Genomic DNA, 14,850 nt, shown 5'->3' with positions numbered 1-14,850 from the left:
AAAATACCCCATACCTTGAAGCACTTGTTATTTTGTGCTGGTTGTGATGGAAGATCAGTGAGGGATCTCTGGAGAGGTGGGTATCAGGCCAGGAAGGTGTGGGATTTTTTTTACTCAGACGGTCACCTTGATTCGGACAACTGACGTATCTTTAACCACTTGCTGCCTGGCCTGTTGCAAAATGACAGCCAGGTGGGACTTTCTTCATGGGTGGACATCATATGACGTCTTCCTGCAATGCACCTCTTGCTCGGCCTTGCAGTCAGGCTGCAGGCATGATCTGTCAATGGCTGTGTCCACCGATGACCGAGCACTGTACCGATACTATGTGATCGCTGTGACCAATCACAGCAGATCACATGTTGGGTGTAAACAATGGATAGCTTCTTTTCAGGCCATTCATTGTGTACGATTGTGTTGCTAGCTGTGATTGGTCACAGTGATCACATGGTACAGACAGGAACAATCTCAGCCCATCTGTACTTTGTGATTTAGTAGCGGCCAATCACCGCTAATCAAAATACCACTCACTGAATTAATCAGTTTCATTCAGCAAAAAAGGTTGCTTATACCAAGCAATCATAGTGTGTAAAAAAAAAAAATCCTGATCAGTAGCAAAGTGTTACTTTGGTCACATTGTGTTAAAAAAAAAAAAAAAAACTATAAAAAAAAAAAGAAACCTAAACTAATAACTTTTCAAATTTTATACTGAGGAAGATGAGCTTGTGCCACGTACGGAAAATAAAACCATTATCGTGCGCTCACCTTTCAAGACCCGTGAGTGCTGCTCCCTCTTTTTGATATATGAAGGGTTTATATATGTATATCTCACACGTGTGTATGTCTACTGTATACATGTGTGTTTTATTGGCTCTTTCCACACTGTATTACGTCACGTCATGCATCACTTTTTTATTGACTTCATGCATAGTGAGCTTATTCATTTCAATGGGCTGCCCTACTCTGAACAAAAGCGGCAAAGGCACTCATGCACATTTTTAACAGCGGTTTTGGCTGATGCATTTAGGGTGTCAATTTTGTATTTCACCGCAAGCACAGCATTTTGTAAATGCACACAATTTTGCATGTGTTCAGGCGCTACACCAGTATAAATGCAGCTCTTTTCTCTGACTTCAGGCCCTGTTCACACCTGAACATTTTTCAGCTTGTAAAATGCTCATCTCTAAAGTTCCAAAACGTCCAACAAGCAAAATCCCATTCATTTCAACGGCTCCTGTTCACATATGAGCGTTTTGTCGCCCGAAGCTCAAAGTACATAAGCTGCTTTTTTGGCAGATTACAAGCAGTTTTGGTCAGATGTTGATGGCTTCCTCCAAACACCTGCAAAAAAAAAATGCCTGCAAACGATACGCTCAGGTGTGAATGAAGCTTTACTGATTTTAATACCTGTTCAGTGTCAGAGACTTCCCTAGTGAGTCATTGGCCAGGAACAATATCGCTGGAGTGCAGGAGTTCAGACATTTCCCTGGCTGTGTGTTGTTTCTGGGTCGGTGACTCACTGAGCTTCTGTGTTTCTATCTGCACAAGTTTCTTTTAACTAGTTCCTGATTGCATCTGTTCATTGATATTCCTTAGCAGAGAATGAGCACAGATCATGTGCTGTGATCATTTCCTAGCCTCTAATAATCAGGAATCATAGTGTGGTCTCTGATCATGTTAATCACAAGGTTTGTTAGTAAACCAGTCTTTAGGCTGCAGCTGTCAGTGGTTTCCTTTTCTCTGTGCATAGTAAGTGCCGGTTCACACTACTGCGGCACGACTTCAGGGGTGACCTGTGAAGTTGCGTACACCGTGACTTCGGCGCGACTTGCACGGACTTCACATAATGGAAGTCAATGCAAGTCGCTCCGATGTCGCCCCGAAGTAGTACAGGAACTCTTTTCTAAGTCGGAGCGACTTGAGCCGCTCCTATTAGAACGGTTCCCATAGCACAGAATGGACCACAACTTGTCAGGCTGACCAGTCGCCTGACAAGTCGCGGTAGTGTGAACCGACACTAAAAGAAATACATTTTAACTACTTTAGTCCTGGAATCAGTTTTTTGTTTATATATTTCAAAAATCATTTTAGGCCTTAAGATTTCCTAAAACCCCCAAACATTTATTTTTTTAAAAGCCAAAACCCTAGAGAATAAAATAGCGGTAGTTCCAATTTTATTGTGTCACCTAATATTAGCAAAATTTTTAAAACACACATTTCAATAAAAAAATACACTTGTTATTTTTAGGGTATATTAACAGTAATTACACAATTTTTGGTAAAATATTAAAGAAGAAGTTGCGCCAAGTGAAAAGATACCCAGCATATCAAGCCTTAAAATTGTGTCCGTTTGTAAAGTGGTGAAAAAGCTTTAAAGGATAAGTCCACCCTAAAACTAAAATCCCTACATCTATAGATCTCCACGATCGAACACTACCCTATCTAGCCCTGTAAAGAAGAAAACCTGATCTCCAGCGGCGGAAGCTCTGCAGGGGATACGGCCGACAACGGCTGTGAAATGAATGGGATGTAACGTCACCCATTGACCTACTATGGGGCTTCTGTTGTTGGCTGTGTCCTCTGCACCCACCTCCACAGCAACGCCGTGGCTGACAACTCAGCGTGGGATTAGGTTGGATTGGCTTAAAAAAACGTTAAATATACACATTTCTCCTTTAAGGGCTAGATAGGTTAGTGTTAGATCGTGGAGATCTATAGATGCAGGGATTTTAGTGTTAGGTTGTATTTTATCCTTCAATACCTTACATTGTGTCGGTTGTGAAAGTCCGCTTCACACTTCCAACCGATATGGCAGCTTAATGTGTGTTTAAAAGCACGTGTTCCCAGTGCGGTCCCAGTGCCGTATTTGTGTTTTTTTTGTTCAAGAAAATGTGTTTTAAAAAGTAACCATTTTTTCCCCAAGTGTTTGTGCATTTGTCAGTCTATAGAATACATGTGAACAGGGCATTTAGTAAAACATTGTACATGGATGTCATTAATGTTTTTAGGTTGGCAACTTAAAGCGGAGCTCTAAGGGGAAGCGCTGCTTGCTTAGTTTTGGCAGGTACCCACTTCAAAAACAGACAAGGAAAGTTATCCATCACATGACATCACTTCTGCAGTCGGCTGTTGTTGGCCAACAAAATTCGTGTGCAGTCTTTTGCAGTTTTCAACAGACAAGACAGCCCTGGACAAAAGACGGGCGATCGTTCGGCCGACGATCAGTACATGTGTACGGGGCTTTACTTTCAGTCCTGTTGGTGGGTTGGTTGGACTATGTTTTTCATGAGATAAAGTAAAAGCAAAACTTTTTTTTATTGTAATAGAGTGGAAATTGTGACTTTACCCCTGTTAGAGAGCGGGAGAGATTCACCCTTTCTGTTATGTTTATCTTTCTCACCAAGCCTAAATGTGAAAAACTTTTTTTGGTGGTCACCAGAGCAGGAATAAAGGGAAAATCTTCCAATGGGGACACTAGTTCTGGTAACAACCAGAGGTTCTGTTTTTGGCTACAGGACAGGAAGTGACAGGAAATCTACCCAATGCACAAATGGTAAATAAAGTGGCCGGGGTAGAACCCTTCATTAATGTGTACATATATCTTGCAGTTTGCAAGTGATTTACCGGGGTTATTGCTGAAGCCATCAGAAATAACCCCGGTATTTTTCTTTCCAGCCGGTGGCTGGCTTTCTCATGAAAGCGGTCCAAGCTGCTGGATCGCTTTCAGGAGTGGCGGAAGTGAATGTGTCCTTCCCACACCCCCCCAAAAAATTAAAGGAATAGTTAAAAAAAAAAAAAATAAGAAAAAAAAAAACATTTTTTTTTTTTTTGGTGCCGTGACCCGGATCCGAAGCGGGGGTTGCTGCGGCCACAACGCAGAGTACTAACCACTAAGAAAAATTTTTTTAAAGCACCTAAGGCAAAAACAACATTGATTACGAAAAATAGTTGTCAACTATTTTCATACTCGATTAGTTGGTCAGCCGATTTAGTTGGCCTGCATAGAGAATGCATTATTTATTTACATATCAGAAGACACAGTGCAGCACACATACAGCCAGTGTTCCCTTTAGCCTGCGCGCATGCGCGGGCGCGCAGTGTGAATGAAGGTCCCGCGCAAGCACCTATTCAAACCGCGCAGCCGCAGACGTGGCGGCCGTGTAGCAGAGCGTGCGCCGCGAGAGCACGCCCATTGTGTGACAATAGCGAATGAAAATTCGCTATTGTCACACGGATCCTCCTCCTGGCCAATCAGGGAGCGGGTCCTCCCGCTTCCTGATTGGCCGAAAGGCCAACTTCATGCCATTGGCCGAGGAAGAGGCGCCGGGACTCGGGGAGTCAGGAGGACTGAGGAGAGGCAGGAAGCCGGGGAATGAACTGAAGAGAAGCTGCCGCCCGTGACCATGAGGTAAGTGCACGGGGGGGGGGGAACACTGGCATCTCTACATTGATTTGGGGACAATGCTGTGGGCACTCTGCATTAATTAAAAACTGAAAAAATGGCAGAACCATTACTAGACTCGGGACTGAAGAGTCTCTACATTGAAAGGGGGCACACTGGCATCTCTACATTGAAAGGGGGCACACTGGCATCTCTACATTGAAAGGTGGCACACTGGCATCTCTACATTGAAAGGGGGCACACTGGCATCTCTACATTGAAAGGGGGCACACTGGCATCTCTACATTGAAAGGGGGCACGCTGGCATCTCTACATTGAAAGGTGGCACGCTGGCATCTCTACATTGAAAGGGGGCACACTGGCATCTCTACATTGAAAGGTGGCACGCTGGCATCTCTACATTGAAAGGGGGCACACTGGCATCTCTACATTGAAAGGGGGCACACTGGCATCTCTACATTGAAAGGTGGCACACTGGCATCTCTACATTGAAAGGTGGCACACTGGCATCTCTACATTGAAAGGGGGCACACTGGCACCTCTACATTGAAAAGGGGCACGCTGGCATCTCTACATTGATTGGGGGCAATGCTGTAGTACTCTGCATTGATTGGGGGCAATGCTGTAGTACTCTGCATTGATTGGGGGCAATGCTATGGCACTCTGCATTGATTGGGGGCAATGCTGTGGGCACTCTGCATTGATTGGGGGCCACAGAAAAATGATCAAACGTTGACCGGTCCGCGGCGATAAAAAGGTTGGGGAGCACTGCGCTCAGAAATTTTTTTATTTGCTCAGCCCAGTAAAAAATTAGAGGGAACATTGCATACAGCTCAGTACACTGTCCATAGATGTCAGTAAGTGCCTGAGAACTTGTGGATGCGAGGAGCAATGCCTCATGGGACATGTAGTCCTGGGCAGGAAGTGAGGTGGTTCTAAAGGCAGAAGTTTTTTTTTACCTTGCTATAGGGGCACTCTATACTGTACTTTGCAGCCTGCTTATTCGGGCACTCTGAAGGCAGGAGGAGCTATAAGCGTCGGTGGGGGACCCCAGAAGAGGAGAATCAGGACTGCTCTGTGAAAAAACATTACACAGAGCAGGTAAGTATACCATGTTTGTTGTTTTTTTTTTTTTTTAATCTGCCTAACAACAAATTGGTCCCCCCCCCCCCCAAAAAAAAAAAGCATAAAAAATGCAAAACGAAGCAAAATCACATGCGCAAAAAGCACAGCAAAAAGCATGAAAAGCAAACTGCATAGGTGTGAACTGAGCCTTTTGCCGCCCATTCTCTTCGATTTTCGGACAAGAATATTCATATGAAAAATCTTTGTACATTCGCTGAATGAGAGAATGTCATTTGAAAACTTCATTTGCTTTTAACATTCAGTTTTAAAATGAATGCAATTTCTGAACGAAAACCAAATACAGGGTCTGAAAATTCCTTTGACCAAAAAGTTTTTTCTATTCTTCTCTTTCGAATCCTCCCATCACTTTGGTTGAAAACGAACATCGATTTGACCCCACTAACAGTTTGAAAATCGAACAAATGTTCTTAAAATGAAATTTTTTTGAAGGAAGACATTGTTTTTGTATGGCCAGCATAAGTGACAGCAAGCGCAGGTAGCTTTTATCAATCCACCTGCCTATGACAAGGGAGTCGGTCATACACAATTTATTACAGTTCTGTCTGAAAATTGGCAAAAAACAGTCTTTCTTTTTTTCTTAAAAAAATAAAATAAAAAATGTGATCTCTGAGTCTGATGATATTTACCAGATTTAAGGTCCATTCACACTAGCGCGACTTGTCAGGCGACTTGGTCGCCTGACAAGTCACGGTCGGTCGCTCGCCATTGAATAGTACAGGACCCGTTCTAATAGGAGTGACACAAGTCGCTCCGACTTAGAAAAAGGGTCCTGTACTACTTTGGGGCGACCTGGAGGTGACTTGCATTGACCTCAATGATCTGAAGTCTGTGCAAGTCGCGCCGAGGTCGCAGTGCACGCTGTGCACCGTGACTTCACAGGTCGCCCCACAAAATCCTGTTGCGGCAGTGTGAATGGGCTGTAATAGTATATACAGTATATACCTTCTGTCTGTTCTTAGAGTGGATTAGAGATTTTGCTCTCTAACCATATAGTTGGTTATTTATATTTGTCACTGCATATAGATATTTAAGAATAAATTGCCTTTTTTTGTTTTTAAACTTTACATATTAGCTAAATTAGACGCCCCACTTATTTTTTCTTTTTTTTAAGGTTATTTTTGGATTAGTCGATCGAAATAATAATTGGCCAACTAATCGATGTTAGAGTAAGAGCAATAATTCTAGCACTAGACCTCTTCTATAACTCTAAATTGGTAACCTATAAAAAATTTTAAAACCTCGCCAATAGAGATTTTTAAGTACCATAATTTGTCGCCATTCCACGAGGGTACACAATTTTAAAGCGTGACATGCATGTTGGGTATCTATTTACTTGGGAAACATCAGTCTGCATATTATACAAAATATATAAAATATATGTTTGGGGTTAGGACTAATTTTCTAGCACAAAATACTGATTTAGGGCTCTTTCACACGAGTGGTCCGATCAGATCCACCTTTCAGTTTTTTAGGCGGATCTGATCGAATGCCCCATTCAGCCCTATGGAGCAGCGGATGTCAGCGGAGACCTGTCCGCTGCCATCCGCATCCGATCCTGTCCGTGAAATCTGGACGGATGGAAACCCTATTTTCTATCCGTCCTGGGGATCGGATCAGATGAGAGCGGACAGGCGGTCCACTCTCATCCGATTCCCCATAGAGGGCAGCGGGTGCTGAGACACCTCCCTCTCCGCACTGCAAGCGGAGACGGAGCTGTCATCCGCCGGCTCAGCGGGGATCACGGATCGATCCCCGCTGAGCAGCTCGGATCCGCCTACCGAGTCGGACCGTGTGAAAGAGCCCTTAAACTTGTAAACAAAAAGTGTCAGAGAAGGCCTGAATTTTCAAGCGGTTACTCCAAAATGGGGAAGAAAGTTCCTTCTACTTTAAATGTAGTTGTTTGCTATGGGTAGCTGCACTTTGCACATCATTTCTTTTTCCTCTGCCACACACTTTCTTGGAGCCATCTGTTGGTTTTATACGATTATGTAATAAATAAAATGCTAGTCTTACCTCTTTTTATGTGGTCTAATATATTTCTGCCCCACAAACCTCAGGTTTAAGGTTATACATTTTATATGTCTCAGTTAAATTTGCAGAGCTCAAAAATGGGGCTTTGTATTGCTCATTGTATGAATTTGTTGGCTGTTTTGCCCATTTCAGGGGCTCTCGACCTCCTTTTTTCATTGTAGACAATGTCCAGTTTCTGCATTGAAAAGTGCCTGTTAATAAAATATGGTAGCATTAAAAAAAATAAGTAAATTAAAAAAGAAATGCATTCAAGTTTGGTAATCCTGATCTAGCCATTGTAGGTCTGGTTGCATTCACTGTGTTGCATACAGACATTTGTAAAAATAATTTGCTTTTGCTGATGTTGTAAAATGTATGATATTTAATATTTTTTAATCTTTAGCCAATAATGCCACTTTCACATAAGTGGCATTTTCTACCACCCTCTGAAAAGTGATTCACGGTGTTTGTTTTTTTCCCAGTGGAATGGGGATTTTGTATTGAAACATCACACTGCAGCCACAAAGGTATTGAATGAACATAAGTATGCGACCCCTTTCTACACCAGGTGAAAAATTAAATCTGGATGTGACCTGAAAAGGGAAGTTCAACTTTTCCTCCTCCAGTCCCCAACGCACACACTTTTTTTTATATTTTTTGGGGGGGTTGGGTGGGTCCCTTTTTATGATGGGTACCAATTCCCACTTCCACTCGGACTGCTCAGGCGATCCCTACATTAGGCTAGAAAACATTTTACAACTTGCTGTGCTCCTGTCACCGCTCTACTTACCTCATTTGATCCAGAGGTGTGCACGGCTGCATCTCTTCTCTCCCTTTTTACACAGGGACTGAAGGAGCAGTGGGAGCCATGGGAAGGAAGGAGCAGGAGGCAAGGCTGAGGACCTCTGTGTCTATGGACACCCACAGCCTGGCTCAGGAGTGAGCCCACACATGTGCAACCCAGAGCAAGCCGTTTGCTATGGAGCAGACAGAAGAGGAGGAACAGACCGCTGCGGCAGGGGACCCCGGTAGAGGAAGTTTAGGAACGCTCTGTGCAATACGGTTGCACAGAACAGGTAAGTAATAAGGCCCTTTTCACGCTGGCACTGTCCGCCAGCGAATCCTTCTTCTGCTTAGTGGGAGATCTCTCCACTGAGCCGGCAGATGACAGGTCCATGTGTGCTCTACTTATGAAAAACAAACACTGCTCACTTTCCTGTATGGGCAGTCAGATGTAAACGCACCGCCTGTCTGTTTACATCCGTCTACCATCCAGTTTGCCAGACAGATAGATCCCCAAACCGTCTGTTTTAGCAGACAGGATTGGATGTCAGCCGGTGTCAATGGACACATGTCCCTCTACATCCGCCATTCCATAGATGGCAATGGATGGTCCAATCGCCCGCCTAAAAAACTAACAGGCTAACCTGATCGGTCCGCCTGTGTGAAAGTGGCCGAAGTGGTTTATTTTTAAAAAACCTCTGATGGGTATCCCATGTATGGATGCAGCTTCTTTTTATAGAATACAAGGTCTATGTATGGATGAGGGAAGAGGGGCTAATAAATGTCATGATTTCTACTGGTTGTCTATTCACTGAAATCCTTGTGTTCTATGAAAATACATATATTCTTCTTGCCTGCTCCTAGCCCTCTTATTGTTTCCGTTACTATATAAGTAAGCCTAAAGTGATTGTAAACATTTGCCTTGTAAAACAGCCCATTCAGTTTAAAATAGAAATGAAAGGAAAACCCTTTTTGTATAGATATATATATATATATATACCTTTTTTTTTTTTTTTTATATAAGTGATCACATTACTTCTGTTCTCAGCTGCTTAAGAGCAGGGGGAGGAGAAGAAACCGCACACTGAGCTTCCCAGTGAATGGCTGAGCAGGGGAGATCTTCTAGGACAATCATTGGAGAAGAGCAGGCTGAGTTCCCAGCACAGCTAGAGAACTGACCTTGGTGTATTCTTTCTTTGGTCACTTTTAATGGGAAAACAGAGGGACTGGCAGGATCACCAGGGATTTCATACAAAGAGAACAGGATACTTTCATATACAAGTACATGGTACAGCAGGCACATATTCGCAATATGAAATGTTGGGGTAACACTTGAAATATCACGGTGGGTGTGACAGGCTCCATAAAGTTTATTATATGTTTGCTTTATATAGTGCTGTGATGCGCTGTCTTCCCAGGGATGCATTCCTGTGCATTTTGGGGCTGACAAACCTATTTGTATTCTGTATCATTTATATCTTCGTTCATTGTAGTGGTAAATGGTGTTTGTCAGATGTGCTGACGTGAAAATGGCAAGTAATTGGCTGCATCACTGTGATGTAGTTATAACCTGTCTGTATTAAACCATCATTTTCTTTGCATCAAGCTTTAAGTGTATTTTTCTTCTAGGTTACAATCATACGAAGGTTTTTCACACTGATGGTTTATCTCGACTATCACCTTGTGAAAATGTGTTACATTTGTGTGGAAATCATTGTAAAAGTCTGATCTGGTCACACACAAAGAGCTCTTAGAAGAACTTCTTTTTTGCCAAATCACACATGAGATAATCTCTTCGGGGGATTCTGGCCTTTGAAGAAACCTGTCATTAGAGAAGTAATGAGGCTGCCATTTTTGATCCTTTCCTGAAAATGTTGACCATTTTGCTGGTCCTTTAATACTTGCTGATTAATTGCTCTGGAAAAAGTAGAACTCCAAATATTAAAGCCAGAGATTGTGTACCACAGACAGGGAGATAGCATTTTCAGATGGAGATCAGTACTGGCAATGCCTCTGTTTCTCTCCAGACAGGTTTCCTTTAAAATCTGGCTAACACTGGTTTACCTATTCATAGTGTAGAATTACATGGCCCCCATAGTAAGACCACGTTCTGTATGACTGAATGCATTTTTCACTGCTCACTGTAGTGAAGTGACGATTGATTGCGGTATGTTCCTGCACATGCTATTTCAGACATAATCTGGGGAATTGGCTAAGCTTCCTGCACCAATATAATGGCATAGGAAACTTTCAGAAATGGCACACACCAAGTTACCAGAGCAGATTTTTCAGGTGTGTCTGCGTCACTTGCACCATGTGAGCTGGCAGCTTGCACCCCTTTCTCTATATTTCATTGACAGACGCAGCTCCATATAATTCTTGACCATTGGGTTATGCTGCCCCTTACAGGAGTAGAACCCTAGGCAGGAAAAAGCTTTACCATGCCTATGGGGCCATCCCTGCAGGCATACACCCACACACTCTGCTATAGGCAGTGTTTAAAGGAAAAATGGTCAAGAATTATATGGAGCTGCGTCTGTCAATGAACTTCAGAGAAAAGGATTTAACGGTAAGTCAAAAATACAGTTTTCTGTTAGCATCTTCTCCATGTTGTAAATTTAGAAGGGTTGTGCAATCTTGTACAACATTGTTAAAGTGGTTGCAAAAACTTTTTTTTTTTTTTTTTTACCTTAATGCATTAAAGTGGTTGTAACACTAAAAAAATAAATATTCCTGATCCTTTAACGCATGATACACAGCATAGTGCTTGCATTGTCATTCGTCCCTCTCTGTTCTAAAAATAAACCTGATTGATCCTTCCTGTGTCACCCTCAGTGTGCTGACCACAGTATGCATGGCTGCTGGTCCATAATTACCGTGGTCAGGTTATGTGCCTCTGTCATCCAGCTGTTCTCCTCTCTCCCCCTCCCTCTCTGCCTGTCAGTTCGGGGGTCTGTAACATTACTACTGACAAATCCTGTAATCACCTTTCTTACAGAAAGTTATAATGTGCAAGTAACTGTGTGTTCTTCTAATATTGCGGAAAATACCTTATTTACAGTGCCGCTGGGCGGTCACGTGACTTCCGGCTGTTCTCCTCCTGACTGATGTCAGAGGGAAATCTCGGCCCCTCCTGCTGTAGTGCTTAAAGTGGGGAAGGAGAGAGCTAGCTGATCACGTGAGTGCCTGTAAATAAACTGAAAAAACTGAGCATGCTGGAAATGAATCACAAAAAAGCAAAAATTCCTCTTTTTCACAGTTGTTCGGAGTCAGAGACTCAAAGGGGTTAATTTACTAAAACTGGAAACTGATTGGTTTCTGTGCAGAGCTGTGCCAGATTTCCAGGTTTTTTTTGGGTCAAAGCTTAATTGAACAAGCTGCAGTTAGAAGCTGATTGGCTACCACGCACAGCTGCATCAGATTGTGCACTCTCCAATTTTATTAAATGAACCCAAAAGTATTAAAGAGTTCCCCTTTACTAAAAAAAAACTAAAGAAAAAACTGCCTGTGCAAGTAAGGGGTGTCTGAAACTGTGCAACTTTGAACGAAGTTGAATAGTGTCCTTGCTGTGGGTGTAGGCCATTTACATTCCTTCTGAAGCCTGACTGGAATAATCCCAGGATGTCGCTAAGAGAGACCTAGTGGTTACTGCTCACCTCCACCATCACGGGACTGAGCTCTTTCTCGGTGTCAAACCCCCTCATATATTCTTTCTTTCCCTTGATGCAGTAGCTCTGAGCTCAGTGTTTGATGGCTCTCTCCTGTGATGGAGTAGTTGAACAGTAGTGACTAGGCCTCTCTTAGCAATGTCCTGGGAGTATTCCAGTCAGGCTTTAGAACAGAAATCTTCAAACTATGGCCCCCCAGTTGTTCAGGAATGTCAGTTTTGCAATGCCTCATGGGATACGTAGTTCTGAAACGGCTGGAGGGCCATAGGTTGAGGAGTCTTGCTTTAGAAGAAATGTACCGTATTTTCCGGCGTATAAGACGACTGGGCATATAAGACGACCCCCCTAATTTTCAAGTTAAAACATAGGTTTTGGGCTATACTCGCCATATAAGACTACCCCCCTTCCGAAGCAAGGCAACACCATTGAAAAACATCAGATTTCTCATAGATCTCCAAGGTACCCCAAGTACCGGAATACATGTAATCTCTCATAATACTTAGGTTACCTAGGACATATACTATATGACCCCCCCATATACGTATAAGACGACCCCCCCATTTTTGGGGGATTTTTTTGAGGTTCAAAAGTAGTCTTATGTGCCTGAAAATACAGTAAATGCCCTTCACCTATAGTAAGGGCATTATTCAACTTCGTTCAAAGCTGCACAGTTTGTTTTTATCTACAGACGCCCCTGCATAGACATTTTTTTTTATGGTAAAGGTGAACTAACCCTTTTAAAGCCAAAGCATCTGCATGGTAGAATTTTCAGGTAGAGGGGTAGGTACTGGCAGTCTGCAAATTCCTTTCATGATAGATGCATTTCCAGATGTGTGTAAAATTCTCACATTCCTTTTGTGGGCTTAGATTGTAAGCTCTTCGAGGGCAGGGACTGATGTGAATGTACAATAAATATCTAAAGCACTGTAAATTTACGGCGCTAGATAAGTACCTGTATTAAATAAGGCCGAGTGTAATAACATCAGCCAGAGTTCATCATTTCTTTGTCTACTAAACTGAATCGGGTTGGCATGGGATATTCAGGCATGCACCGTACATAGTATGTTTAGATACAAGCTTTAGGAATATGCAGCTCTTTTATGTATAGCAAGTTTTAATTTTCTCACAGATTTTATTATTGTGTGTGAGCCAAGCTGTGCAGAGTCATTAGGTGGTGTTCACATTCTCACCTTTGATGGATGTTTTTCTGTTTGTTTGCAGGAAGTTTGGGGAGCGGCCTCAACCCAAACGTCTCACAAGGTAAGGCATATTGAATCCATTTCCTATTTGCCCAGCAAAGAGCACTGAAGTTTTAAAAACAAAAATGATAAAACCCTTTTAGCACCTTGATAGCATCACAGGCAATGATGAGTGTGCATGTGAATCTTCAGGCTTGGCTTTTCACACCTTACTTTACGCTACAGTCACAGTATCCCACCCATGGCATTTACTCCATGGCACTTGTACTCATGTAAGCAAGCCAGGTAAACAAAATGTGTGAACTAAATCAGACCACTACTAAAAAGTATTTCTGCAACCTATTACAGATAGTGAAATGTGTGCTAATATGGAAGACCGTACACCCTTACAGTTGTTTCTTAGATAGGAGGTATCGGTGAGCAGTTCTATGACCATATACAGGGCATAAAAAAATGAAACCAAAAGCTGCGCTTGGGTCTATTAGATATAAAACAGCTGCTACACATATGTTGGATAAAACATAAAAACAGTATAAAATTGAAAAGAAGCGCTATATAAAAAGTCCAGGTATAAGTAGGGTCCAGCTGATTGGTCTCCTTGAAGTGCCACCACCACCAGAGAGAGAGCGTGATCCCAATCACACTGCCGCTTACCATCCCACTAATAAAAGAAGGCTCAAAGGATCCACCAAACTGCTCCTCCACAAATCCTCAGCAATTCCAGGATCAAGCCAATTAGGTGCGACTCCAAACAGATGGTACAAGGCAGACTGATCACTCAGAATCCGAAAAAAGCAACAAAGAAAACCATAGTGCAATACCTAATGAACCACCATTTATTTTCTTGTGCCAAATAACTGCTTACAGGTAATAAGAGTAAAAAGAGCTTATCTGCTGGAAATGTTTGACCACCAAGATGACCTCTGCTTCACTCAGTAGTGATGCCATTGGCAGGGAAGGGGTTAATACTATTAGTGATCAAGGGGTTAAATGTAAGCTTAGGGGAGTGATTCTAATTGTGGAGGGGTGTGGCTTGTGAAGTCATCACAGAGACATGCGATCCTATATAGCAGGATCACATAGCATCTGTGATCACTTCAGGGAGAATGACAGACGGCTGTGTTTACATCAGCCATCCGCCCTTCTCTCTCAGCGGTGGGAGATCACGGCAGGGAAGGGGTTAACTTTTTTGGTGATCAAGGGGATAAATATATGCCTCGTGCTTACTGACGTATGTGGGGGGGAGGGGATTGTGTGACACAGACACAGATCGCAGGTTCAGCTATGCTGAATCCTATAATCTGTGACTGTCTGTCACAGAGGAGATCTGCCTGCTTTGTTTACACAAGTGGGCGGATTTCCTCACTCGATCCCCGACAATCGGGGAAGAGCGGCGGTGATCACCGCCTCTCCTCCCCTGGCCCGACTCCCGCTGTGTCTGAATACAGCGGGAGCGAGAGGGGGCGTTGTCCTGCTCAGTGAGCGGTCGGCAAATGGTTAAAGACATTACCCCTGCACCATTCTATGCATTAAGATAAAAACATATTTGCAGGAGCCCCCTCAGCCCTCCTAATACTTACTTGAGCCCTATCTGGATCCAGCGATGTTGCACTAGAGACTTGGCTGTCCAGGACTCTCCCTC

General features: G+C 43.0%; 1 protein-coding gene across 2 annotated transcripts in view; it reads left to right on the top strand.

Annotated features, from left to right (window-relative positions):
- The window catches only part of RBPJ (recombination signal binding protein for immunoglobulin kappa J region), a 207,218-nt gene that overhangs the window by 104,462 nt on the left and 87,906 nt on the right, over window positions 1-14,850 (top strand). For both annotated transcript variants that reach the window (XM_082267946.1, XM_082267947.1), the window contains exon 2: window positions 13,231-13,269. In XM_082267946.1, the coding sequence (XP_082124072.1) occupies window positions 13,231-13,269 (39 nt within the window). The remainder of the gene's footprint in view (window positions 1-13,230; window positions 13,270-14,850) is intronic.

This window comes from Pelophylax lessonae (genome assembly GCF_965119305.1).
Source record: "Pelophylax lessonae genome assembly, chromosome: 1".
NCBI lineage: Eukaryota > Metazoa > Chordata > Amphibia > Anura > Ranidae > Pelophylax > Pelophylax lessonae.
Note: the sequence above shows the minus strand (reverse complement) of the source record. Positions and strands in the feature narration are given on the sequence as shown.